General features: G+C 45.7%; 1 protein-coding gene across 1 annotated transcript in view; it reads right to left on the minus strand.

Moving 5' to 3' along the window:
* Positions 1-9,087: 9,087 nt before the first annotated feature.
* LOC149461829 (uncharacterized) overlaps positions 9,088-23,896 on the minus strand; it is a 65,773-nt gene continuing 50,964 nt past the window's right edge. The window contains exon 3 of the mRNA XM_089677694.1: positions 9,088-10,965. Coding sequence (XP_089533820.1) covers positions 9,640-10,965 — 1,326 coding nt within the window. The 3' untranslated portion in view covers positions 9,088-9,639. The remainder of the gene's footprint in view (positions 10,966-23,896) is intronic.

Here is a 23,896-nt window from a genome sequence, read left to right on the forward strand (position 1 = left end):
AACCTTCTTCCCTCAGCCAAGGCATTGAAAATGGGTGGTGGATGGGTGTTCCAGCATGACAATGACCAAAAACACACGGCCAAGGCAACAAAGGAGCGGCTCAAGAAGAAGCACATTAAGGTCCTGGAGTGGCCTAGCCAGTCTCCAGACCTTAATCCCATTGAAAAATCTGTAGAGGGAGCTGAAAGTTCGAGTTGCCAAACGTCAGCCACCAAACCTTAATGACTTGGAGAGGATCTGCCAAGAGGAGTGGGCCAAAATCCCTTCTGAGATGTGTGCGAACCTGGGGGCCAACTCCAGGATACATCTGACCTGATTGCCAACAAGGGATTGGCCACCAAGTACTAAGTCATGTTTTGCGAAGGGGATCAAATCCTTCTTTCCCTCATGAACATGCAGATCAGTCATCATTTGTTAGACGCATTTCTGCTGAATTTGTTGTTGTATTCTGTCTCTCAGTGTTACACCGAACATTCCATTGTTAGACCGATCAGTTCTGTGTGAGGGGCGAACATTCAGCATCAGCAGGGGAGCAAATACGCATTTCCTTCACTGTATATGCTAGAGATGGTCTGCATATAAATGGAAGGGGGTCTGCTGTGCTGGGGGAGGGGTTTATGGGAAGGCTGGATGAGTATATAAACTAGGATGGAGGGGGGAGGGAGAATTCAGTTTTAACGGGGTAGACAGATCAGACGGGGTCAGTACTTGTTGGTGTTACAACCAGTGGAATTGGTACCATTTGTATGAAAATAAAAAATACACAAAATCCGTGTGAACAAGGTGTCAGTGAATGGACAAGTTGTCCGTGAATGTACAAGGTGTCGGTGAATGAACAAGGTGGCGGTGAATGAACAAGGTGTCAGTGAATGAAAGTGTTTGTTCCCCAATGCCAGAAGTGTGCCCAGCACAATAGGTGAGTTGGAAGGTTTGGTGCATGAAGAGAACTAGGATTGAATTGGTATTGCTGAATCTTGGCTTCATTCCTCACATGACTGGGCCATTCATATTCCTGGCTAGGTTCTCTTTCGGAGAGACGGGGGAAATAGGAAAGGTGGTGGTGTCTGTCTCTATGTGAGAAGTGATCTCAGAGCGAGTGTGAAAGAGGACCTAGTTGATGGAGAGTGTGATGAGGCTGAAGTATTACGGGTGGAACTGCACATGGGGGGCGGTACTACAAAGGTCATCATTGGAGTTTGCTATAGGCCTCCCAGTGTTAATGAGGAGGTGGAGACTCAGCTCCTCCCACAGATGGAAAGGACTGCAAGGGCTGGGACAGTGATAATAATGGGGGGTGGTAACAACCCGGAAAGTGACTGGAGTACTGGTACTGCCGGTGTAAACACAAAACAACCCCTCCTGCCCTCTATGGCCCAGAACAAGGGTGGATAGATGGACCCGGAACTTGAAGAAATTCCCCACCAAGGCATCAAAGGTTGTGCGGCTCTAAACAAGGCTGGGGAAGTCCCACCAATACTGGAAAGTGAAACAAAAAGCGCACCAACCTTGTGCATTACCTCAGTAAAATGTGATTTTATTGGATGTGAAAATATCCTCACAAACAGAGAAGTATAACAAGCGTGTAAAGTCCTTAGTGAGACTTGACCAATCAGAGACCAGCCGAGTCTAAACACGAGGGAAGGTTCTCAGAGTCAGGCTGACGCGTTTCGAGTCCCTTCTTCATCAGAGCTGACTTGGCAATGACAGCCCTCTTCTATATATACCCTGGGACAGAGGTTGGACCCTCCCACTTGGGTTGGGCAGTCATGGAAAAGGAGGCGGGACAAAGGTGACATCACAACATGCTCACACAAGCAACAATACATTACACATCAAGAGGTATAGTAAGAGACATTAGAAACATTCACCGGCATTAAAGCTGTAAGAAACGCAGGGCAGTGTAATATATACATGAGGAGGTCATATAGTCTGTGTATATATATATATCCCCATATAATAAATAATGACATATTGGGAATGCTGCATTGGGGTTCATGGGGATAATATTGTTGGATCAGCAGAATGTATAAAAAGGAAAAATGAATGAATTGAATCCATAATTCCTTTGGATAAAAGCCTGCTGGTCCTCAATTGTTGGCTTCTTTCCATGGAGATAAATGTGAACACAAAGTAGGTATACACATACATTTCAATGGCAGCCAGAATGTCCTTGCTTTGTGTGGGCTGTCAGTGGGGTCATTGGGCAGATCGTTGTCTTTAGATGTATGGAGTATTCATGAGTAGTGTTACTATACTGGCAGCAGAGGGAGATCAAGTGCTGCCATTGCCAAATATGGCTTCTGGAGGTGAATTGGAATGCACGCCAATAGGTGCGTGGCTGTGGGGGCGCATGAGCAATGAGGCGGTGGCACGCTGGAGTAGTCATGGAGATGGGCCTCCGATGGGCTATCGCATACACGCAGTGAGGCGGCGGCACGCTGGAGTAGTCATGGAGACGGGCCTCCGACGGGCTATCGCACATGCGCAGTGAGGTGACGGCACGCTGGAGTAGTCATGGTAATGGGCCTCCAACGGGCTATCGCACATGTGCAGTGAGGAGACGGCACGATGGAGTAGTCATGGGGATGGGCCTCCAATGGGCTATCGTACATGTGCAGTGAGGAGACGGCAGGCTGGAGTAGTCATGGAGATGGGCCTCCGACGGGCTATCGCACATGCGCAGTGAGGAGACGGCACGATGGAGTAGTCATGGAGATGGGCTATCGCACATGCGCAGTGAGGAGACGGCACGATGGAGTAGTCATGGAGATGGGCCTCCGACGGGCTATCGCACATGCACGCCAAAGTCGGCTTATCATTTACCTAGTGGAGTGCACTCCGGACATCCCAGAAGGACGGCTGTGAGATGTGTTCCAGCCGTGACTGTAAAGTTGGACCTCTCCCTACAACTCTTAGAACAATTAGCCTGCATGTGACCTCGCTGTCTTCATCTACAGCATCAAGTCTGGGGTGCGCTTCCTTTATGTCTCCACCTGTTTTCCAAACCAAGAGATCCTCCCCTAAATCTTGGGGTGTTGGTGGGATTGACCTGAACCTTTACATAGTTAACAGGGTAGATCCTTGATGAATTTGCATCTTGCATCACGCCTGTCCCAGATTTGTGTTCTACTCCTAGCGCTCTGGGTCACACTCCTTAGAAACAGACTATTAAATTCTCACAGGTCATTCCTTTGGAGAATGTCAAAAGAAAGTCCTGCCATTACCCCAACAGAAGAAATTCCCTGTAGAATTCACCTCACAGGGATCAATGATGGTCAGGAAAGCACCTGTATCACAGAATCTAAGGACTTTTTGTACATCTATGCAGAGCTCCTGTAACTGCTGCTGCCTTACCTTGGGGTAAGTGGCTGGACTCCATAAACTCCTAGAAGGGCACCAGTTGTTGTTGGAAGCATCAATTCACTTTAAGATGGTGAAAGGCTCTTTCCTTCTGGCACCAGAGTTACACTGGGATCAGGGCAGGTGTTTTGAGGCTGGGGAGGGTGGAAGTTCCTTGGGCATCTAGCCTGGAGATGCCTGGGTTGTCCATATCCGTAGCATGGGTGGTCCAAGGGTGACCAGAGGGCTGGGGTTGGAGTGGCATTTCTTCAGAAGCTTGGTACATATCCACATAGTGCACCAGCTTGGGAGAGGTGGACCTGAGAGTCTTTTTCTAACAGGGCAGCTGGCCTGGCAGTGACCGGTTTGTCCGCAGCCAAAGCAGAGTCTCTCTGTAGAGATAATGTTAGTGGATCAAATTATCCTCCCAGCACAAGTGTGTCCCTAAGCCAACCGCTTCCATACCCCAAAGTGATGTCCTGCTGGAAAGAGCTTTAATAACCATGTGGCCCTCAGATGAAAAGCCATCCCATGGATACTTTTGTAGTTTTGCTGCTGAACTGGGACATGTACCTTGCAGAGGCATGTTGAGGCCTCTTGCTGGTACATGTTTGGAAGGGGCAGGGGTTGTAACAAAGGGCACAAATATTTTTTTGTGTTGTTTGTTGAAGCACAGACAGCATTGTGTCCTGTAGCTGGATAAATCCAGATGTGTCAGCAGCAGGTTTGGATGCTTAAGGCTTGGCTGAATTCAAAGGACAATATAATAACCCTATGCTGGCAGAAAGGGTCAGACGTTTCTGAGATTACTTCTGTGATGGACACACCGGACTGAGGGCTGCATGTCTTCCTAGAAAGAGGTTACCTGGTGCACAGAATTGCTGAGACAGATAGCTTCCTGGACACTGGGACTCTGCTCTACTCTCTGATCTTCTGGCAACTTCTGTCTGTGTGGCCCAAATGCTGCGGCAGGACACAGCCTTCTGAGGACCCGTGATGTGCATATGAAGAACCTCTGCCCACCAGACCTCCTGTTCCCTGCCAAGCTGCCTGGACTTCTGTTGACTGGTGAGTCCCTGAACCTATGTTGTGTCTATTGCTTCTCATCCCTCATAGTGTCTGGACTCTGGACTAAGTGGCTGCTGGATCTGATTGCTGCAGTTTGCCAGTCTATACCCTTGATGTGCCATACCATGCTGCCCTGGTCTCTGCCCTGTGCTTGAATCACCCCACTTGTCTGTCCAGTTCCCTATACTGTGCTGACTTAGTCCCTTGTCTGTCCAGATCGCTGCCCTGTGCTGGACTCAACCACTTGTCTGCCCGGATCCCTGCCCTGTGCTGGACTCAACCACTTGTCTGCCCGGATCCCTGCCCTGTGCTGGACTCAACCACTTGTCTGCCCAGATCCCTGCCCTGTGCTGGACTCAACCACTTGTCTGCCCGGATCCCTGCCCTGTGCTGGACTCAACCACTTGTCTGCCCGGATCCCTGCCCTGTGCTGGACTCAACCACTTGTCTGCCCAGATTCCTGCCCTGTGCTGGACTCAACCACATGTCTTCCCAGATCCCTACCCTTTGCTGGACTCAACCACTTGTCTGCCCGGATCCCTGCTGTATCAGCTGGATTTGACCCTTGCTACATCCTACCCTGGTCCGCGTAGATCCCTGCCTAGTGTGCTGGACTTAACCACTGCTATGCTGTATTCACCCTGTGGGCTGGGTACATTCCCCTTGCCATACCGTCCGGTGGCCTGGTGTACTGGTTCTCCATTTTGCTTGGCCATCCTACATGGACTATCTATGTGGTATTACATTGCTATCTGGTGGACTATTTTGTTGTGCTTTGTCTTGTTATCCATACTGTGTCCTCACATTCCCCAATATACTCCCGTATGTCGGGTTTTGTGTGATCTGCTCTGTGTGCTCTCTCTCTGCACTTCTAGTGTATCACTAGTGATGGGCTGAACACCCCCCGGTTCAGTTCATGGTAGAACATTTGAACAGACCAAAAGTTCGCAGCCAACATCGAACCTATGGGACTCAAACTTGAAAATTCAAAAATGCCCATTTAGAAGGATGATATGCTAGGTGTTAGCAATAAAAGTGGTATGGGGACTCGGGATCTGCCCTGATGGACATGAATCAGTGGAAAAAAAATTCTAATAGTACAGTTTTTAAAGGGGCAGTCATTTCTCATTGCTTAAAGTAAAAAAAAAAATATTAATTTAAATATCATGCCTGGGGGTCCCTTAAACTACCCGCAAAGTTGCACATCTGTACAATGTATAGAACCTGCTACAGCAGGACTGACACCGTAACCCTTCAGAGTTATTCTTGACAAGTGCAGGATTGGACCCGGCTCTAAAATGTCTAATTATATGTAATGCACCTCTCATACAGGTGTAGAAAAATGTGGCCTTCAGTGTTGATGGTGCCTGAACACTGTGTCCCCTCACAGTTACTATTGCTGGGTGCAGTCATGGGCCCTGCAGTTGAGAACTGTTAAAAATTATAGAAAAATTATCCAGGATTGATTCTTGTTGATAAATGCCAGCTGGTCAGCGGAGTGACGCACTCTTATCCGTCACAAAACCTCCAGCAGCACTGAATGTCCGTTCAGAAAGCACGCTGGATGCAGGACAGGTCAGTACCTTGATGGCATATTGAGCAAGTTCTGGCCAGTGATCCATCCTCAAGACCCAGTAACCCAGTGGATGATCAGTTGGAAAGGTCTCCAAGTCTACTCTTGCCCCTAGATAATCCTGCACCATATGATGCAGACCCTGCCGATGGGTGCTTAAACCTAACAGCCCCGAGTGCTGATAACTAAAGAACTGTTTAATCGGTCAGCTGACCGCCTTCTCCACCGCTCTTCCTTTGACAGAATGAAGCCTCAGAAACACGTTGTCCAGGAAATGGTGACCTCCCAGTGTCTGGAAAGGTGTTACACAATTTCAAGGCATCCTCAGGATGTTTCATCCTCTGCTCCCTCTGGGAAGACTGGATGAGCTCTGCACCTTGACCCTTGTAACGTGGATCAAGGAGGGTTGCCAACCAGTAAAGATCTCGCAGACACTTTGAGGAAATCTTGAAAATGAAAGATGTACACACAGTGCGCTGGTTATGCAGCAAAGTCGAGGCCTTGTGTGCTTTTCTGCAACACTGGAAGACAGTAGGGAGCCATTCTGAGCAGATATCATCTGAGGGATCATGTGACTGCTAAAGTTAAAGGCATCCTGAAAGACCTGAAACAGATGACGTTTGTGAAACTTTTGCATTTCCTATTCGATTTTTCTAGCAAGCTGAAACCTTTGTCAGAGAGTCTTCAGAACAAGGAACTTATGATCTGTCAGGTAAAAAACAAACTAGAACAAGCAGTTAAAACTCTTCAGGATCTTTCTGATGGGAAAGGAAAAAACAAACTTGAATTTCTTAGTAAGTTTACAGAAGATGGAAAACGACATGGACTGCAGCTGACCAACCTTCAAGGTGGTGACAGAATTTCAGTCTATACACCAATCTGTATTGGGCAAAGCAGAAAGAGATTTCATTTTGAGGCTTTCCTCGTTCTCCTCAGATATTGTACAATCTGTCCATATATTGAACAGCGTGTCTTGGCCAGACAAAGCTCACATCCCCAACTTTGGATGGACTGCGTTGCACAGAATTGCAAAACATGTTTTTGATAATCAGTTTGAAGACAAAATTGAGCTGTTAGAAGCAGAGTGGGCTGACCTCAAACTCTCCATTCAAAATGGACTCTTTTATTGAGACTCTGAAAAGACTGAATCAGCAGAAAGAAAGATTCAGCAACATACTCCCTCTGGTCAACTTCTGTGCCGTACTTCCCCCAACAACCGCCTCATGTGAACGTGGCTATAGCTACCAAATCAGAATAAAGACGGTCTATCGTTCATCACTGACACGGGAGACTTTGGATGATCTTCTGATGATTGCTGTTAATGGACCACCACTAAAAGATTACAATCCACACACAGCCATTGGAGTGGTATTTTGTATCAGAAAGGGGACGTTACACAAGTCTTGGTCCTGCTGTACAATGAAAACCATAGCAAATCTTGATGTGAAACTGGCTTCCTACTGCTTTTTGGCATCCAAATAATCATTTTTTTGGTGTTTTTTTTTTCTTAATTGAATAGAATGCAATCCACACACAGCCACTGAAGTGGTATTTTGCATCAGAAAAAGGGTATTACACAAGTCTTGGTCCTGCTGTACAACACAATCCATGGCTGCTCTATGTTACAATGGTTACTATTGTTATGCCCTGTTTTTTGGCATCTAAATAAGCACTTCTTTGTTTTTTCTTAATGCACTACTTCTCTAAGCTCTCTTTTAATAAGATGCTGGAGATAAAAAATGCAAAATGTTTACTATTGTTATTTATGTTTTTTGGCCATCAAAAGAGGCACTTTTTCTTTTTTCTTAATGCCGCACTTCTCTAAGGTCTCTGCTGGAGATAAAAAATACAACATGTTTACAGTAATTATTATTCCATGTTTTTTGGCATCAAAATAAGCACTTTTTCTTATGCTATACTTCTATAAACTAAACTTACATCTTTTAAAAGAGACTTTACTGCAGTTACTGAAGATGCAGGAGATAAACAAAAGAAATACAAAATGTTCACTGCAGGTTTAAAGCTGTAAAACTTGATGTTTTGATTGCACCCGATTGCTATTAAGCTATTGCTGTGATGTTTAAATTGACATAATAAAGTTATAATTGCAGTTTTTTTATATTTTGGACTCTTTATTCTAAAGAAAAATGTAATTTCATAAGCTTTAAGGGGGTGTGGTTGGGGGCAGGGCTAGGGACAGGGTTGGGGGATGGGCTGGGGGTGGGGTTGGAGGTGGACCTGGGCAAGGTTGGGTGGGGCAACTGGTGGAGAGTAAGGATTGTGCCTGGCTAGTAGGTCTAGACTCAAAATGGTTTATCCGGATGTATACAGTATATATATGACAAGGCAGACTACTTCATGTAACATTACATCTTCATCTCAGATTGTAAGCGGATTGGATTGGCCTGTGTATGGGATTCCAGATCAAGTCATGGCAAGGTACACGTTGAGCGTTGAATATCTGGGTGTAGAGAGATCACGGGGGGGATTTGTATATCTGTTGTCACATGTTGCTGAGTTACTGATTTCTTACACGACATTTCCAGACAGTTGGATGTAATTCATTAATATTTGGCAGTAATTGCTGGCTTGTATTTCTCCCCATTATTGTGGATTAGATCATTGTACTGTTATCTTGTATTGTTTATTATTTATCATCACCTATTATATTTCATCCCCATTTTGTACTGATTTATATTATTAATAAATATATATTTTTGCACATTATTGCGTTTTATTTTGTCTTCCAATTATCACAAATACAGAACTGGGATGTCGGTTACTTTGTGAGAATTAGTAGGGAATCTCCTTCATTCCAGATCCCGCCTGTTTCCATGAATTGTATACGGATTATTTCCTGACAGATAAAGTTCTGACAATTTGTACCGTTCTGGTGTTTTTGGTCCTCAGAAATGAGATCTGCCGTCATCAGACATGATGGATTTTCAGACATCTATCCCATAGTTTGTAGACTCTATAACTCTCCTACACACTGAATCATAGACACTGATTGGGGTTATTGTACCCAAGAAATGGCGCAGAATACACCTTTGTCTACATTTATAAGGAAAGACCATTTATTTGTAAAAACAAGAAACAAGAAAAAATGGTAAAAAGTGGTGTTTAATACCACCAAAATAAGTATCTATTTGTGTGAAAAAATTACAAAAATATAATTTGGGTACAATGTTGCATGACTGTGTAATTGTCATTCAAAGTGTGAGAGCGCTGATAGTTACCAGTCGGCCTGGGCAGGAAGGGGGGGAAGTGTCCGGTATACAGGAGGTAGAAATATTTATTTTTAAAACAAACCTCTAAGTGTTTGTGAAATCTCCCACCACAAAATGTACTCAGCCAATCACAGGTCAGGACTCCATTTTTATTCTTCTCCTGCCATCAATGGTCAACCCAGTCCCACACTTCATCCATGTCTTTGGTGACCTCTGATCTCCTTATGAACTGTTTCTTCCATGATGAAGATCAGCCATGGAGTATATCTGAGGTGTATATCAGGGTGTGCTTCTTCCCCACGAGAGCTGGGATGTCCAGCAACATTCATCTAGAAGACATTTCCCGCACTCAAGGCACTAATACACCTCCAGGGTTGTGTGGGATCCCTGATGTACAGCAAGAAAGGACTTCAGTGAGGAACATTTCCCTCACTCAGGACAGGAAACTTGCTTCTCTCCCATGTGAGATCTTTGATGTTTATGAAGACTGGACTTCTGTGAAAAACATTTCCCGCACTCAGGACAGCAATACGGCTTCTCCCCTGTGTGAGATCGCTGGTGTGTGTAAAGATTGGAAGTCTTTGTAAAACATTTCCCACACTCAGGACAGGAATAAGGCTTCTCTCCTGTGTGAGATCTCTGATGTGTGTAAAGATGGGACTTCACTGAAAAACATTTCCCGCACTCAGGACAAGAATACGGCTTCTCCCCCGTGTGAGATCTCTGATGTCTGTAAAGATTAGACTTATGTGAAAAACATTTTCCACACTCAGGACAGGAATATGGCTTCTCCCCCGTGTGAGATCTCTGATGTGTGTAAAGACTGGACTTATCTGAAAAACACTTTCCACACTCAGGACAGGAATATGGCTTCTCCCCAGTGTGAGATCTTTGATGTGTGTAAAGACTGGGCTTCTCTGAAAAACATTTCCCACACACATGACAGGAATGTGGCTTCTCCCCCGTGTGAGATCTCTGATGTGTGTAAAGACTGGACTTCTGTGAAAAACTTTTCCCACACTCAGGACAGGAATACGGCTTATCTCCCGTGTGAGATCTCTGATGTGTGTAAAGACTGGACTTCTGTGAAAAACTTTTCCCACACTCAGGACAGGAATGCAGCTTTTCTCCTGTGTGAGATCTCTGATGTGTGTAAAGATGGGACTTCCTTGAAAAACATTTCCCGCACTCAGGACAGGAATACGGCTTCTTCCCCGTGTGAGTTCTCTGATGTGTGTAAAAACTGGACTTCTGTGAAAAACATTTCCCGCACTCAGGACAGGAATACGGCTTCTCTCCCGTGTGAGATCTCTGATGTCTGTAAAGAAGGGACTTCCTTGAAAAACATTTCCCACACTCAGGACAGGAATACGGCTTCTCCCCCGTGTGAGATCTCTGATGTCTGTAAAGATGGGACTTCCTTGAAAAACATTTCCCGCACTCAGGACAGGAATACGGCTTCTCCCCCGTGTGAGATCTTTTATGCACATTAAGTTTGGATTTAGAACAGAAACCCTTCCCACACTCAGTACAGGAGAACCTCTTCTCTGTTGGAAGGCCGGCCCGGTCCCGCACAGTTTGAGGTTCCCCAGGATACGAGGAATCCGATGGTCCATCTACACTGGGTGGTGCTGGATGGACATTGGAGGGAGCCGGGTTTTCTCCTGGACTATACTGTGTGATGTCCTCATCTTCTACTTTCCAGTCTGGAGACAAAGTGAGACAATCCTCGGAGGTTTTCCTCATCTCCCGGCCATGGACTAAAATACAAAGACAAAGAGGATTACTAGACAGGAGCTGATTGGTTCCCCCAAACCAGGACTCCGCCCACATCAGGCAGCTTGGTCTCTGAGGAGCTTACAATTCCACCCTCAAGGGAACTAGGAAATGGCTCCTCTGATCTCCTACCAGGTCATTTCTTTATTCATGGACCTTAGTCAGAGAGTGAGGAAACAACCAGAACTGTCTTTTATAGGAGGGACAGTGATGAGGGGATTATAGGACGAGGGTCCCCACCCCCTCTATCACTCATCATCACAGAGGCATGCCTGTGTTAGCAACATCACGGGAACATAAGCCCAGCAATCGTCTTTGCAGTCATGGATTTTCTCCTGTTGCCCCTTTACTACACTTTCCAGTTTGGAACATTTTTCTTGGTAGGCTATAGCGGCCTCCATGTTTGGGTCAGATTTTTCTGTGCTGGTCAGAGCTCAGGCTCAGAGACCAGTATTTATAGCAGAAGACCAACCAACAGGATAGGTATACAGGCAGGTCACCCTGACAGATGACATGGGCTCACCTGAGGTGCGGGGTCTAAGCACTAACCATTATCACCAGAGCTCCAGATGGTGGGTATGGGTTTTGCTGCATGTTAGTACCAGGTCACAGTAGTAGTAGTCAATAAACAAGCCAAGGGTCAGTAACAAGTGGTTCCAGGTCAGTAGTGAAGGTACAGAAGGTAGCAGGAGAGACAAGGGCAAGATATTGGATGGAGAAGGCACAATAATCTGCCAACCAGGAAGTGCAGAGAAATGGCTTAAATCAGGAAGTTCATGGGAGGAGCAAAGAGTTCAAGGTTCAGCAGAAAACACAGCAATGGATTAAGCAAAGTGCCGTCCATTATATCAGGTAGCTCAGTGAGAAGAGTTACTACCACACACAGTAGACGTCCTGGGTTCAAGTCTAGGCTCTGACAGGTGTCTACGTTGAGCAGAGGCAATGAATTAATATTTAGCTTCCAGCTGAACCCCAGAACCTCCATAAATCCAGTCTAGATACATAAATTGTGTCTGCAGCACAGAGAAGGAAGATTATCCGAGAGAAATCCAGGAATACAGGACGGGGAACACAGCTCAGGAAAGTGACCAGGGGATTACAGGCTGATATCACCCAGTCCCCGCCCTACTCTGGACCAATCAGTGAGCAGTATGGGTGGAGGAATGGATTTAGTGTTCATGACCCACCTGTGCTGATCTCTGTAGGAGTGTCCTCCTCTATAAATGTCCCCGTTATTCCATCCTCCTCCATAGACTGCTGATCATCCCTCACATACGCCTCTTCTTCTTCTGCTTTCACCTCAAATTCTATATCGATTGGATCTCCACTCTAAATCAAGGAAATGAGAGAAAATATCATCTGTAAAATATAAGGTCACATACGCTTCCACATATCATCTCCACAAGTCCATGTTCTAGATGCTCCATCCCACCAACCTTGCAACAATGAGGGATGGTGTGACCTTCCTGTGTGGAATCCCGGGAATACAGAGGACGGGGACATCTCTCTGGTGGGTTCCCATGACTGGATCCATCTGTAGGAAACACACACACTGACTGAATCCATTGTTTCTATGTGTTTATCAGATGATGGGGGATCTAGGTGGATCCTCCGTACTGCTCTCTCCTTTACAATAAAGTCTCCTCTTACCCGGTGATGTGAGGGGCGGCTGATTGTCCATCATGACGTCCTTGTAGAGATCCTTGTGTCCTTCTAAATACTCCCACTCCTCCATGGAGAAATAGACAGTGACACCCTGACACCTTATAGGAACCTGACACACACAATGATACAGTCACCATCCAGACACATCCCTTGTCTGTTACTGGAGAATGTCCCAGAATTCCCGGCACCGCTCACCTCTCCTGTCAGCAGCTCCATCATCTTCTTGGTGACTTCTAGAATCTTCTGTGTCTTCTGTCTTGTAGGGATCAGGGATGGAGGTGGGGGGATGGTGATGGGATTCTGGATTCTCGAGGATCTTGTGGTCATACGATGAGATCTCCTTCTGGTGTCATTGTCGGTAGATTTCTTCATGACTCCTGTACAGTTCTGTGTGATACAAAGATAAATCTCACTCTCCCATAATCCCTCACTTCTATGGTCAGCTCTAGATTTATTCTCCAGGGATTGGCCACAATGTGCCGACTCAGCAAAGGACAGACATCTCCATCCAATGATATGATGACAATGGGGTCAGATTTATAGCTCCTTCTAGAAGTCATATAATAGAGTCACTAATGGTTTACTAGTAAGGCTCACTGACCCACCAGGAAATGTCACCCATGGATTTAGTGGTCAGTGGGCGTGGCATGCTGGTAATCATGGGTCTCTCTGATTGGACTAAAGCTGAGATTGTTCTCTTCTATAACCAATGCCGCCATCTTGTGCTATAACCAAATCTCATAGAGTCCGGACACTTTATGTATTCATAGTACTTGTGTGGATGTCGTTATTGATTACAGAACATCAGAAGACTTCAAGTGACTCTGAATACCCCCCAGTGTACAGCCGAGTCAGATTTAACCCCTTCATTACACTCACCTCTCCAGTCAGCAGGCTGAGGATCTCCAGGGTGAGCTTCAATATCGTCTCATTCTGGGAAAATTCCTTCCTTACAATCTTCACAAAACCCAAAGTCTGCTGATTGTCCATCATGACGTCCTTGTAGAGGTCCTTGTGTCCTTCTAAATACTCCCACTCCTCCATGGAGAAATAGACAGTGACACCCTGACACCTTATAGGAACCTGACACACACAATGATACAGTCACCATCCAGACACATCCCTTGTCTGTTACTGGAGAATGTCCCAGAATTCCCGGCACCGCTCACCTCTCCTGTCAGCTGATGGACCATCATGGTGGTCAGTTCCAGAATCTTCTGCTCTTTCTCCCTCTCAGGTATCAGAGAATGAGATGGAGGCACCATGGTGAGGCTCTGGGTTCTGCTCCATCCTCCTGAGATTGGCTCCCCACTAGACTTCTTCTTTACAACATAATCCTACAGATCAGGAGAAAAATAAAACAATATCAACCACCTGACATCATCTAAATGTGTGCAAAAATAAAATGGTCTATTGACCAGAATAGACAAGAGTGATGTCATGTGACCTCCCAGAATCCTCCTCACCTCTCCGGTCAGGTCTGTGTTTTATTAATAGAGATGAGAGTGACGTCATGTGACCTCCCAGAATCCTCACCTCTCCAATCAGGTCTGTGTTTTATTAATAGAGATAAGAGTGATGTCATGTGACCTCCCAGAATCCTCCTCACCTCTCCAGTCAGGTCTGTGTCTTATTAATAGAGATGAGAGTGATGTCATGTGACCTCCCAGAATCCTCCTCACCTCTCCGGTCAGGTCTGTGTTTTATTAATAGAGATAAGAGTGATGTCATGTGACCTCCCAGAATCCTCCTCACCTCTCTGGTCAGGTCTGTGTTTTATTAATACAGATCAGAGTGATGTCATGTGACCTCCCAGAATCCTCCTCACCTCTCCGGTCAGCAGGTAGATGATCTCCAGGGTGAGGTTTAGTATCTTCTCAGTCATGTGACTCCGGTCCTCCTCCATCCTCATTGGTGCCATCATGTGATCTATACAGGTCTCCTTGTAGACGGATAACTTTGGGAAATGAAAGTAAGAATGATTTGGATGGTATTGGTCACACAATAATAGGATGTGGATGTGAGGGGGGAATAGGAGGGTTGCTGGACATTGAAGAACTACTCCCCCCATGGGAAGACATTTAGCTTGGACTGTTTAGTGTTTACTACAATTTTGAGGTCCGGGGCCCCTTTTCTCTGTTGGGTTTGTTTGGTCTCTGAACTGGTTTTGATGAGTTTTAGATCTGCAGACAAGGAATGATAAATCTGATCCTTCCTATGACTAGTTTGCTCTGAGGCAGTGCTGTGAGGTCAATGTCGGCTCATCATGCAGGGATGGTCACTTTACATCGCCCGACGCCCGGGACATGTAGTTCTGGGGGCCGGGCAAGTATTGTGTTTAATCTTTATCCCTGCTGAGGGCAAGCCGCAGGGCTCTCCTTTCAGGTGCCAGCCTCTGCCACCCCGTGTGTGTGAACCTCTCCTGTACCTACTATGCTTCCCCGGCTCTGCTTGCCCATCTGTGGGTCCGGGTCAGCGGGTGTCGGAGGGTAGAGGGGGCGGAGGAGAGCGGACATGTTCACTCCCTTCTTGTCCTGACCCAGAAGTGACGTTATGACAGATTTCCCGACCATCGAGGCCAGCAAAGAATGTAATGCGGTGCGATGTGCTCTACATTACATCCAATGGAGTACAGGGGAACATTGGGGGTCTTTTAGACCCTGGATGTCTCAATAAAGAGAACCTGTCATCAAAAGTCATCACATAGAGGACTTTGTCCCCTTAAGTAAAAATGTTTTTTTTAATTGTAAAGAATTAAAGTTACACCCAAGTACATAACTCCTCCCCTTAAAACATGTTGAGGCTCCCCCACCCCACATATATGCGCACCCAAACATAAGAGCACACGCTGGAGGGCCTACACGTGATAACATTGATTGTGATACACGTTACATATCGCCGGTCACACCAGAATGAGAGGATAATTCTAGGAGCAGACCTCCTCCGTACTCTATACTGATGACCTAGAAGGGGCTATAAATGTGTCCCCTATAGATAATACCGGGGACTAAAGGTTGTCACCATTTCAGCACACACAACTTAAGGTTTGACATGTTGGATATCTATTTACTCGCTGCAACCTCGGCTTTTATATTATTACACATAAATGGGTCATTTATTGCTTTTTGTGCCCTGAAATCAGCTTAAGTGTATTTTTTACTGAAATTTGGCATTTCCTAGACTTTGTGATAATATTTTGTGACATAAAAAATTAGAACTGCCACTATTTTATTCTCTAAAGTCTCTACTTTCAGAAAATCGATAGTTTGGGGGTTTTGTGTCATCTTCAGGATAAAATGATTTTTTTAATGTGTGCAAAAAATGGCTCTGGGAGTGAAAGGGAGAAAGGATAAGCTGGACACTTCCCTTTCCTGAGGAGCAGCCAATCGGTTCTCATTACACTGCAAAGTCTCTCCCCTCCCTGCTAGTCCCCGGGTGCGGTGCTGGAGACAGGCGGGGGAGGGGAGGAGGAGATAAACAGAACAATGTTACACATATTACACATTTAAGTTGCTATAAAGCCCCTTTCATTTTTTTAAAGCCGAAAACATTCCTAAAAGAGCCTCAGATTTATATACATTTGTTGTAAATAGGAAATAACATCTTATTACCTCCTCTGCTGCCACTTTCACCAACGTCTCCTCTATACTTCTTCCTACCTCAACTCTCATCTGGAACTTTCTGTCTGTCCCTGACATCACTTCCTGTCTGTGCCTGACATCACTTCCTGTCTGCATTCCAGAGAGACTTCCTGTCTGGGTAGAAGTGAGATCCCCACCTTGTGGAGCTCAGAGGAACTGCAGCCCCGAGATCCAACCCATAATCCCCATTCCCGTATATTATGTACCTTACAGGGATACTACGGGAGATGAAACATTACTGAATAAAGGAAGAAGAAATAAATGTAACTCTTATATAACCAACTGTTCAACAAACATCTCTTATTACATATATTATTTTTACAGTATTTATAAAGCACCAATAGTTCGCTCAGCGCTGTACATTACAAAGGGGGACAGAACATGTGACAGAACAATACCAATACAATGCAAAACATGAGGGGTTTGAGGGCCCTGCTCTTTCGCGCTTACAATCTAGGAGGGAGGGGATGGAGGTACAGGAGGAGATAGCTGTGGGGGATGGAGTGGTAGGAAGAGCGGAGGAGATCGGCAAGTTAGCAGGGGGTGGGGTAGGCTTCCCTGAAGAGGTGGGTTTTCAGGGTGCGCCTAAAGGAGAGGAGAGTAGGTGATAGTCTGATGGGTTGGGGTAGGGAGTTCCAGAGGATGGGTAACACCCTGGAGAAGTCCTGGAGGCGGGCATGGGAGGAGGAGACCAGGGAACTAGAGAGAAGGAGGTCTTGTGAGGATTGGAGTGTGCGTGTTGGGTGGTACTTGGATATTAGGTCGGTGATGTAGTTCGGGGCAGTATGGTGGACAGCTTTGTACGTCAGTGTTAGGATTTTGAATTTGATACGTTGCGCAATCGGAAGCCAGTGGAGGGATTGGCAGAGGAGGGTGGCGGAAACGGAGCGGTTGGAAAGGTGAATGAGTCTGGCAAACGTGTTCAGGATCGACTGAAGCGGGGATAGCCAGCGGTGAGGAAGACCAGTGAGGAGGGAGTTGCAGTAATTGAGTCGTGATATGATGAGGGAGTGGATGAGCTGTTTAGTGGTTTCTGGGGTTAGGAACGTGCAAATTTTGGCGAGGTGGAGTCTGCATGAGTTACTTAATGATTGGACTTGGGGCTGGAAGAATAGGTTGGAGTCCAGAATGACACCAACTACTCTGGCCTGCGGGGCGGGTTTGATGGTGGCATTGTTGGATGTGATTGAGAAGTCAATGGGAGGTGGTGTCCAGGCTGGGGGGAAGACAAGAAACTCGGTTTTGGAGAGGTTCAGTTTAAGGAAGTGGAGCGACATCCAGTCTGATATGTCGCTCAGTAGGTGTGTGATTCGGGCAGAGACCGAGGGGGTGAGGTGGGGGGTTGAGAGATAGATTTGTGTGTCGTCAGCATAGAGGTGGTAGTTGAAGCCGTGAGAGTGTATGAGTTGGCCAAGGGAGGAGGTGTAGATGGAGAAGAGAAGGGGCCCGAGGACAGAGCCTTGAGGGACTCCAACAGAGAGGGGGAGTGAGGGGGAGGTGGTAGCATTATAGGTAACACTGAAAGAGCGTTGTGACAGGTAGGATGAGAGCCAGGAGAGAGCAGAATCTCTGAGGCCGAGGGAGTGTAGTTTTTTGAGGAAGAAGGGGAGTGGTGGACGGTGTCGAAGGCCGCAGAGAGGTCAAGGAGTAGGAGCACTGAATAGTGGCCATTAGCTTTGGCGATTAGCAGGTCGTTGGAGAGTTTGAGTAAGGCAGTTTCGGTGAAGTGTAGGGGACGGAAGCCAGACTGTAGGGGATCGAGGAGGTTGTTGTCATTGAGGTGAGAGCTTAGGTGGGTGTAGACTAAGCGCTGAAGGAGTTTGGATGTGAATGGGAGCAGGGAGATGGGTCTGAGGTTGTTCGGGTCATTGGGGTCCAGGGAGGGCTTTTTAAGTATGGGGGTGATGTGTGCATGCTTCAGAGGGGAGGGGAAAGTGCCGGAGGAGAGGGAGAGATTAAAGATGTGGGTGAAGGAGCGTAGGATAGAGGGGGAGGGAGGTCGTAGGAGTTGTGAGGGGATAGGGTTGAGGGGGCAGGTGGTGAGGTGGGCATCAGAGAGGACCTTGGAGACTTGCTCGATGGTAGTAAGGTCGAAGGTGTGGAGTGTTGAGAGGGCTTCAATATGAGGAATGTTGGGTGGGGTGGAAGTGGAGGTCAGAGCAGTGGTGGGGCTGTGGAAGAGGGGTGATGAGGGGGTAGCTGTGTGAGAGGGGACGGGGTTGGAGGGAGTTTGAGCAGTGATGAAGTCCCTGTGGGTTGTGTCGAGGGGTGATGAGGGGGTAGCTGTGTGAGAGGGGATGGGGTTGGAGGGAGTTTGAGCAGTGATGAAGTCCCTGTGGGTTGTGTCGAGGGAGAGGGGTGATGAGGGGGTAGCTCATATAGAAAAGTTTTACAAACACAAAATACAAATGTATAGCTAATGAGACAGATCCCACCAAACCTGATCCTTCCAGGGAAGAAAATGCAAAAATACATCCTAAAGTATAAAAATATATATCAATCCACTCATAATGAACATCATCTTCTGGAAGTGTCTGCAAATCCATCCATTTCATACACATTTAATTTTTCATTTTCTCAGCAGATCTCCTGCAGCTTATTAGCTCCCATTTCCCTTTCTATGTCTCAGCGGATCTCCTGCATCCTATTAGTACCCATTTCCAATTTCATACTAAAGTCAATAACCTCCAATAGGTACAGGTAGCATCCTAGCAACTGACAGATTAATATTCAGAATTATATTCCAAATGCAAAGATACCAAACATGGCAAACCCTTGTCACCCAGGAGGAAAGAGACTGCTTCTTCTGTCTTGTAGGCACTAACATAGTGATGTAAGGTCTTGTGTGACACATATTAAAATGATCTATACGAATATATACTTCATATTAATGTGCCCAGTTCCTGCTGAAGTTTATGAATTGTATGAAAAATGACTTGTGGAATGTACGTTTTATGGCACGCTCTATCTCTTATATCCTAACAGGTCATGACTGAGTTATTGTTTTGTGATCAGGCAGAGGAAAGTGGTTTTCCAGCAGACCCCCTGGAACCAGACTAATTAATGGTTTACAGCCCTGGAGATGATCTATCTGTGTTTTATTTACGATAAGAGATCCTGTTGACCTCCGTTCGACATACAGCTATGCATTCCATGGACAAAGGGAGGACAGGAGAGAATATGGCTGAGAACGAACAAGATGGCTGTCATGTACAACGTCCGTGTCTCTATTGCACACAATCATCACAGAAGGAGGTCCTGATTTCTCTATATAAATCTATTTTTCACTAGATGGGTCCACAGAAGGAGGAAGGAGGTCCTGATTCCTCTATATAGATCTTTATATCAATAGAGGGGTCCCCGTCAGGAGGAATGAGGTCCTGATTCCTATATATAGATTGTTATATCACTAGAGGGTCACCGGCGGGAGGAAGGAGGTCCTGATTCCTCTATATAGATCTACATATCACTAGAGGGGTCACTGGCGAGAGGAAGGAGGTCCTGATTCCTCCACAAAGATCTATATATCACTAGAGGGGTTACCAGCAGGAGGAAGGAGGTCCCGATTCCTCTATATAGATCTTAATATCACTAGAGGGGTCACCGGCAGGAGGAAAGAAATCCTGATTCCTCTATATACAGTTGCAAGAAAAAGTATGTGAACCCCTTGGGATTACGTGGAGTTTTGCATGAATTGGGCATAAAATGTGCTCTGAACGTCATCTAAGTCACAACAATAGAAGAACACAGTCTGCTGAACATAATACTACACAAACATTAGATGTTGCCATGGTTTAATTGCACATAACATGTAAACATTCACAGTGCAGGGAGGAAAAAGTATGTGAACCTTTGGACTTAATAACTGGTTGACCCTCCTTTGGCAGCAATAACCTCAACCAAACATTTCCTGTAGTTGCAGATCAGACCTGCACAACGATCTGGAGTCATTTTGGACCACTCCTCTTCACAAAACTGTTTCAGTGTAGCAATATTCTTGAGATGTCTGGTGTGAATCACTCTCTTAAGGTCATGCCACAGCATTTCAATCGGGTTGAGGTCAGGACTCTGACTGGGCCACTCCAGAAGGCGTATTCTGTGCTGTTGCAGCCATTTTTTTGTTGAATTACTTGTATGCTTTGGGTCATTGTCCTGTTGCATCACCCATCCTCTGCAGAGCTTCAGTTGGCGGACAGATGGTCATACGTTTTCCTGCAAAATGTCTTGATAAACTCTGGAATTCATTTTCCCATCAATGACAACAATCCGTCCAGGCCCTGAGGCAGCAAAGCAGCCCCAAACCATGATGCTCCCTCCGCCATGTTTCACAGTGGGGATGAGGTTTTGATGTTGGTGTGCTGTGCCTTTTTTTCTCCACACATAGTGTTGTGTGTTCTTCCCAAACAACTCAATCTTGGTTTCATCTGTCCACAGTATAGTTTGCCAGTAGTGCTGTGGAACATCCAGGTGCTCTTTTGCAAACTTCAAACGTGCTGCAATATTCTTTTTGGACAGCAATGGCTTCCTCCGTGGTGTCCTCCCATGTACTCCATTCTTGTTTAATGGTTTCCTTATTGTAGATGTGTCAACAAAAATGTTAGCATGTGCCAGAGATTTCTGTAGGTCTTTAGCTGACACTCTGGGATTCTTCTTTACCTCATGCAGCATTCTGCGCTGTGCTCTTGCAGTCATTTTTACAGGATGACCAGGCCTAGGGAGAGTAGCAACAGTGCTAAACTTTCTCCATTTGTAGACAGTCTGTCTTACCGTGGACACATGAACATCAAGGCTTTTGGAGATACTTTTGTAACCCTTTCCAGCTTCATGCAAGTCAACAATTCTTGATCGTAGGTCTTCTGAGAGCTCTTTTCTGCGAGGCATGGTTCACATCAGACAGTGCTTCTTGAAACCAGTAAACCCAAAACAGGTGTGTGTTTTTTAAGGGCAGGACAGCTGTCAGCAACACATCCAATATCATCACACTGATTGGAGTCAAGGTTGGCTCACTCCTGGCTCCAATTAGCTCTGGGAGAAGTCATTAACCTAGGGCTCACATACTTTTTCCTCCCTGCACTGTGAATGTTTACATGTTATGTGCAATTAAACCATGGCAACATCTAATGTTTGTGTAGTATTATGTTCAGCAGACTGTGTTCTTCTATTGTTGTGACTTAGATGATGTTCAGAGCACATTTTATGCCCAATTCATGCAAAATTCCATGTAATCCCAAGGGGTTCACATACTTTTTCTTGCAACTGTAGATCTTTATAACACTAGAAGGGTCCACAGAAGGAGGAAGGAGGTCCTGATTCCTCTATATTGATTTACATATCACTAGAGGGGTCACAGGCAGGAGGAAGGAGGTCCTGATTCCTCTATATAGATCTTTATATCACTAGAGGGGTCAAAGGTGGGAGGAAAGAGGTCTTGATTACTCTATATAAATATTTATAACACTAGAGGGGTCACCGGCAGGAGGAAGGAGGTCCTGATTCCTCTATATAGATCTTTATATCACTAGAGGGGTCACCGTCAGGAGGAAGGAGGTCCTGATTCCTCTATATAGATCTTTATATCACTAGAGGGGTCACCGTCAGGAGGAAGGAGGTCCAGATTCTTCTATATAGAACTTTATATCACTAGAGGGGTCACCATCAGGAGGAATGAGGTCCCGATTCCTCTATATAGATCTTTATATCACTAGAGGGGTCACCGGCAGGAAGAAGGGGGTCCAGATTCTTCTATATAGAACTTTATATCAATAGAGGGGTCACTGGTGGGAGGAAGGAGGTCCCAATTCCTCTATATAGATCTCAATATCACTAGAGGGGTCACCGGTGGGAGGAAGGACATCCCGTTTCCTCTATATCGATCTTTATATTACTAGAGGTGTCACCGGCAGGAGGAATCAGGTCCTGATTCCTCTATATAGATCTTTATATTACTAGAGGGGTCACCGGCAGGAGGAAGGAGATCCCGATTCCTCTATATAGATCTTTATATCACTAGAGGGGTCACCGACAGGAGGAAGGAGGTCCCGATTCCTCTATATAGATCTTTATGTCACTAGAGGGGTCACCGGCGGGAGGAAGGAGGTCCTGATTCCTCCATATAGATCTATATATCACTAAAGGGGTCACCGGCAGGAGGAAGGAGGTCCTGATTCCTCTATATAGATCTTTATATCACTAGAGGGGTCACCGGCAGGAGGAAGGAGGTCCCGATTCCCCCTATATAGATCTTTATATCACTAGAGGGGTCACCAGTAGGAGGAAGGAGGTCCCGATTCCTCTATATAGATCTTTATATCACTAGAGGTGTCACCAGCAGGAGGAAGGAGGTCCCAATTCCTCCATATAGATCTATATATCACTAAAGGGGTCACCAGCAGGAGGAAGGAGGTCCCAATTCCTCCATATAATCGATATATAATGGTGTAGCGCTAAATAAATACTAACATTCTGATGGATTTGGTAAAATGCCTATTCTGTTTCCTGTTTAAAATATACATTTTATACATATTTACTTTTATACTTTTTCATATTTCTAAATATATGTGTTCTGCGTATATATTTTTGTCTGCTGGGCTTTGCAGTCCTCCTTAACTTGTTTGCTCAGAGTGATGCTCTCAACCCCTCCCTTCGCACTGAGAGGATTTCACTTAGGCTTTGAGTATGTGAAGGGGAGTGAATAGATAACGGGATGAGAAGCAAGCATCAAGTTTCTACATTTCTCCCATATTTCAGCCAAGCAAAATGTGCCTTTTAGAATGTGACTGTATATACGTAATAGTGACGTATACTCTATTGTTTTCTATGTATAAAAGGTTAAGCACCGCCCTGCAATAAACAGAGATGAGATGATGTGAAAGTGGTTGTACTGGACAGTTGTCCGTGTAATTATTTTCCGGCACGCAATCCATATCTCAAAATTAGGAACAGCAGCAGAAATCCTACCCTGAGCCCGATTGTGGTTCTCACAACCTTTTTAACATAAGTGACCAAAATCAGGCTAAATATGATGAATAAACAATCATAAGTGAAAAAGTGTACCAATAATAAATTAGTGCACACACACAATCAATATAAAAGGATAACCCCAACTACAGGGACCAAACTAAGTGAATAACATAATTAGTGCATGTGTACAAAAACACTCTGTGAAAATATTATATATATATATATATCCACTAATAAAAAGTCCACAACAGTGACCACAAGGGCCAGCTCACTTTAGGGTAAGACACGCTTTCCCAGGAATAGGATCCTGGCTCTCAGGGTAGCTTGTACGGGGACTCTGAGTGCAGCCAGCAGTGGATCGGGAGTGCAGGTCGGTGATCGGAGGTGGAGTGACATGCTGTGGACCCTGTGCTCACCAAGCTCTCAGGTATGAGATCACAAATGAGTTATGATCCTGTGTGGGTGAACTACTATTACAAGTACCAGGGGATTGGAGGACTCAGGAGGATAAAAGCCTGTGGGATATCCAGGAGGGTCCATCCGGTGGTGACGAGGCTATTCCTGGGAAAGCGTGTCTTACCCTAAAGCGAGCTGGCCCTTGTGGTCACTTTTAGGAGTTGAGGGGGCACTTTGGATGTTTTTGG

This window comes from Staurois parvus, unplaced genomic scaffold (genome assembly GCF_062004578.1).
Source record: "Staurois parvus isolate SC_StPar_1 unplaced genomic scaffold, SC_StPar_1.0 ptg000191l, whole genome shotgun sequence".
NCBI classification, from domain to species: Eukaryota; Metazoa; Chordata; class Amphibia; order Anura; family Ranidae; genus Staurois; species Staurois parvus.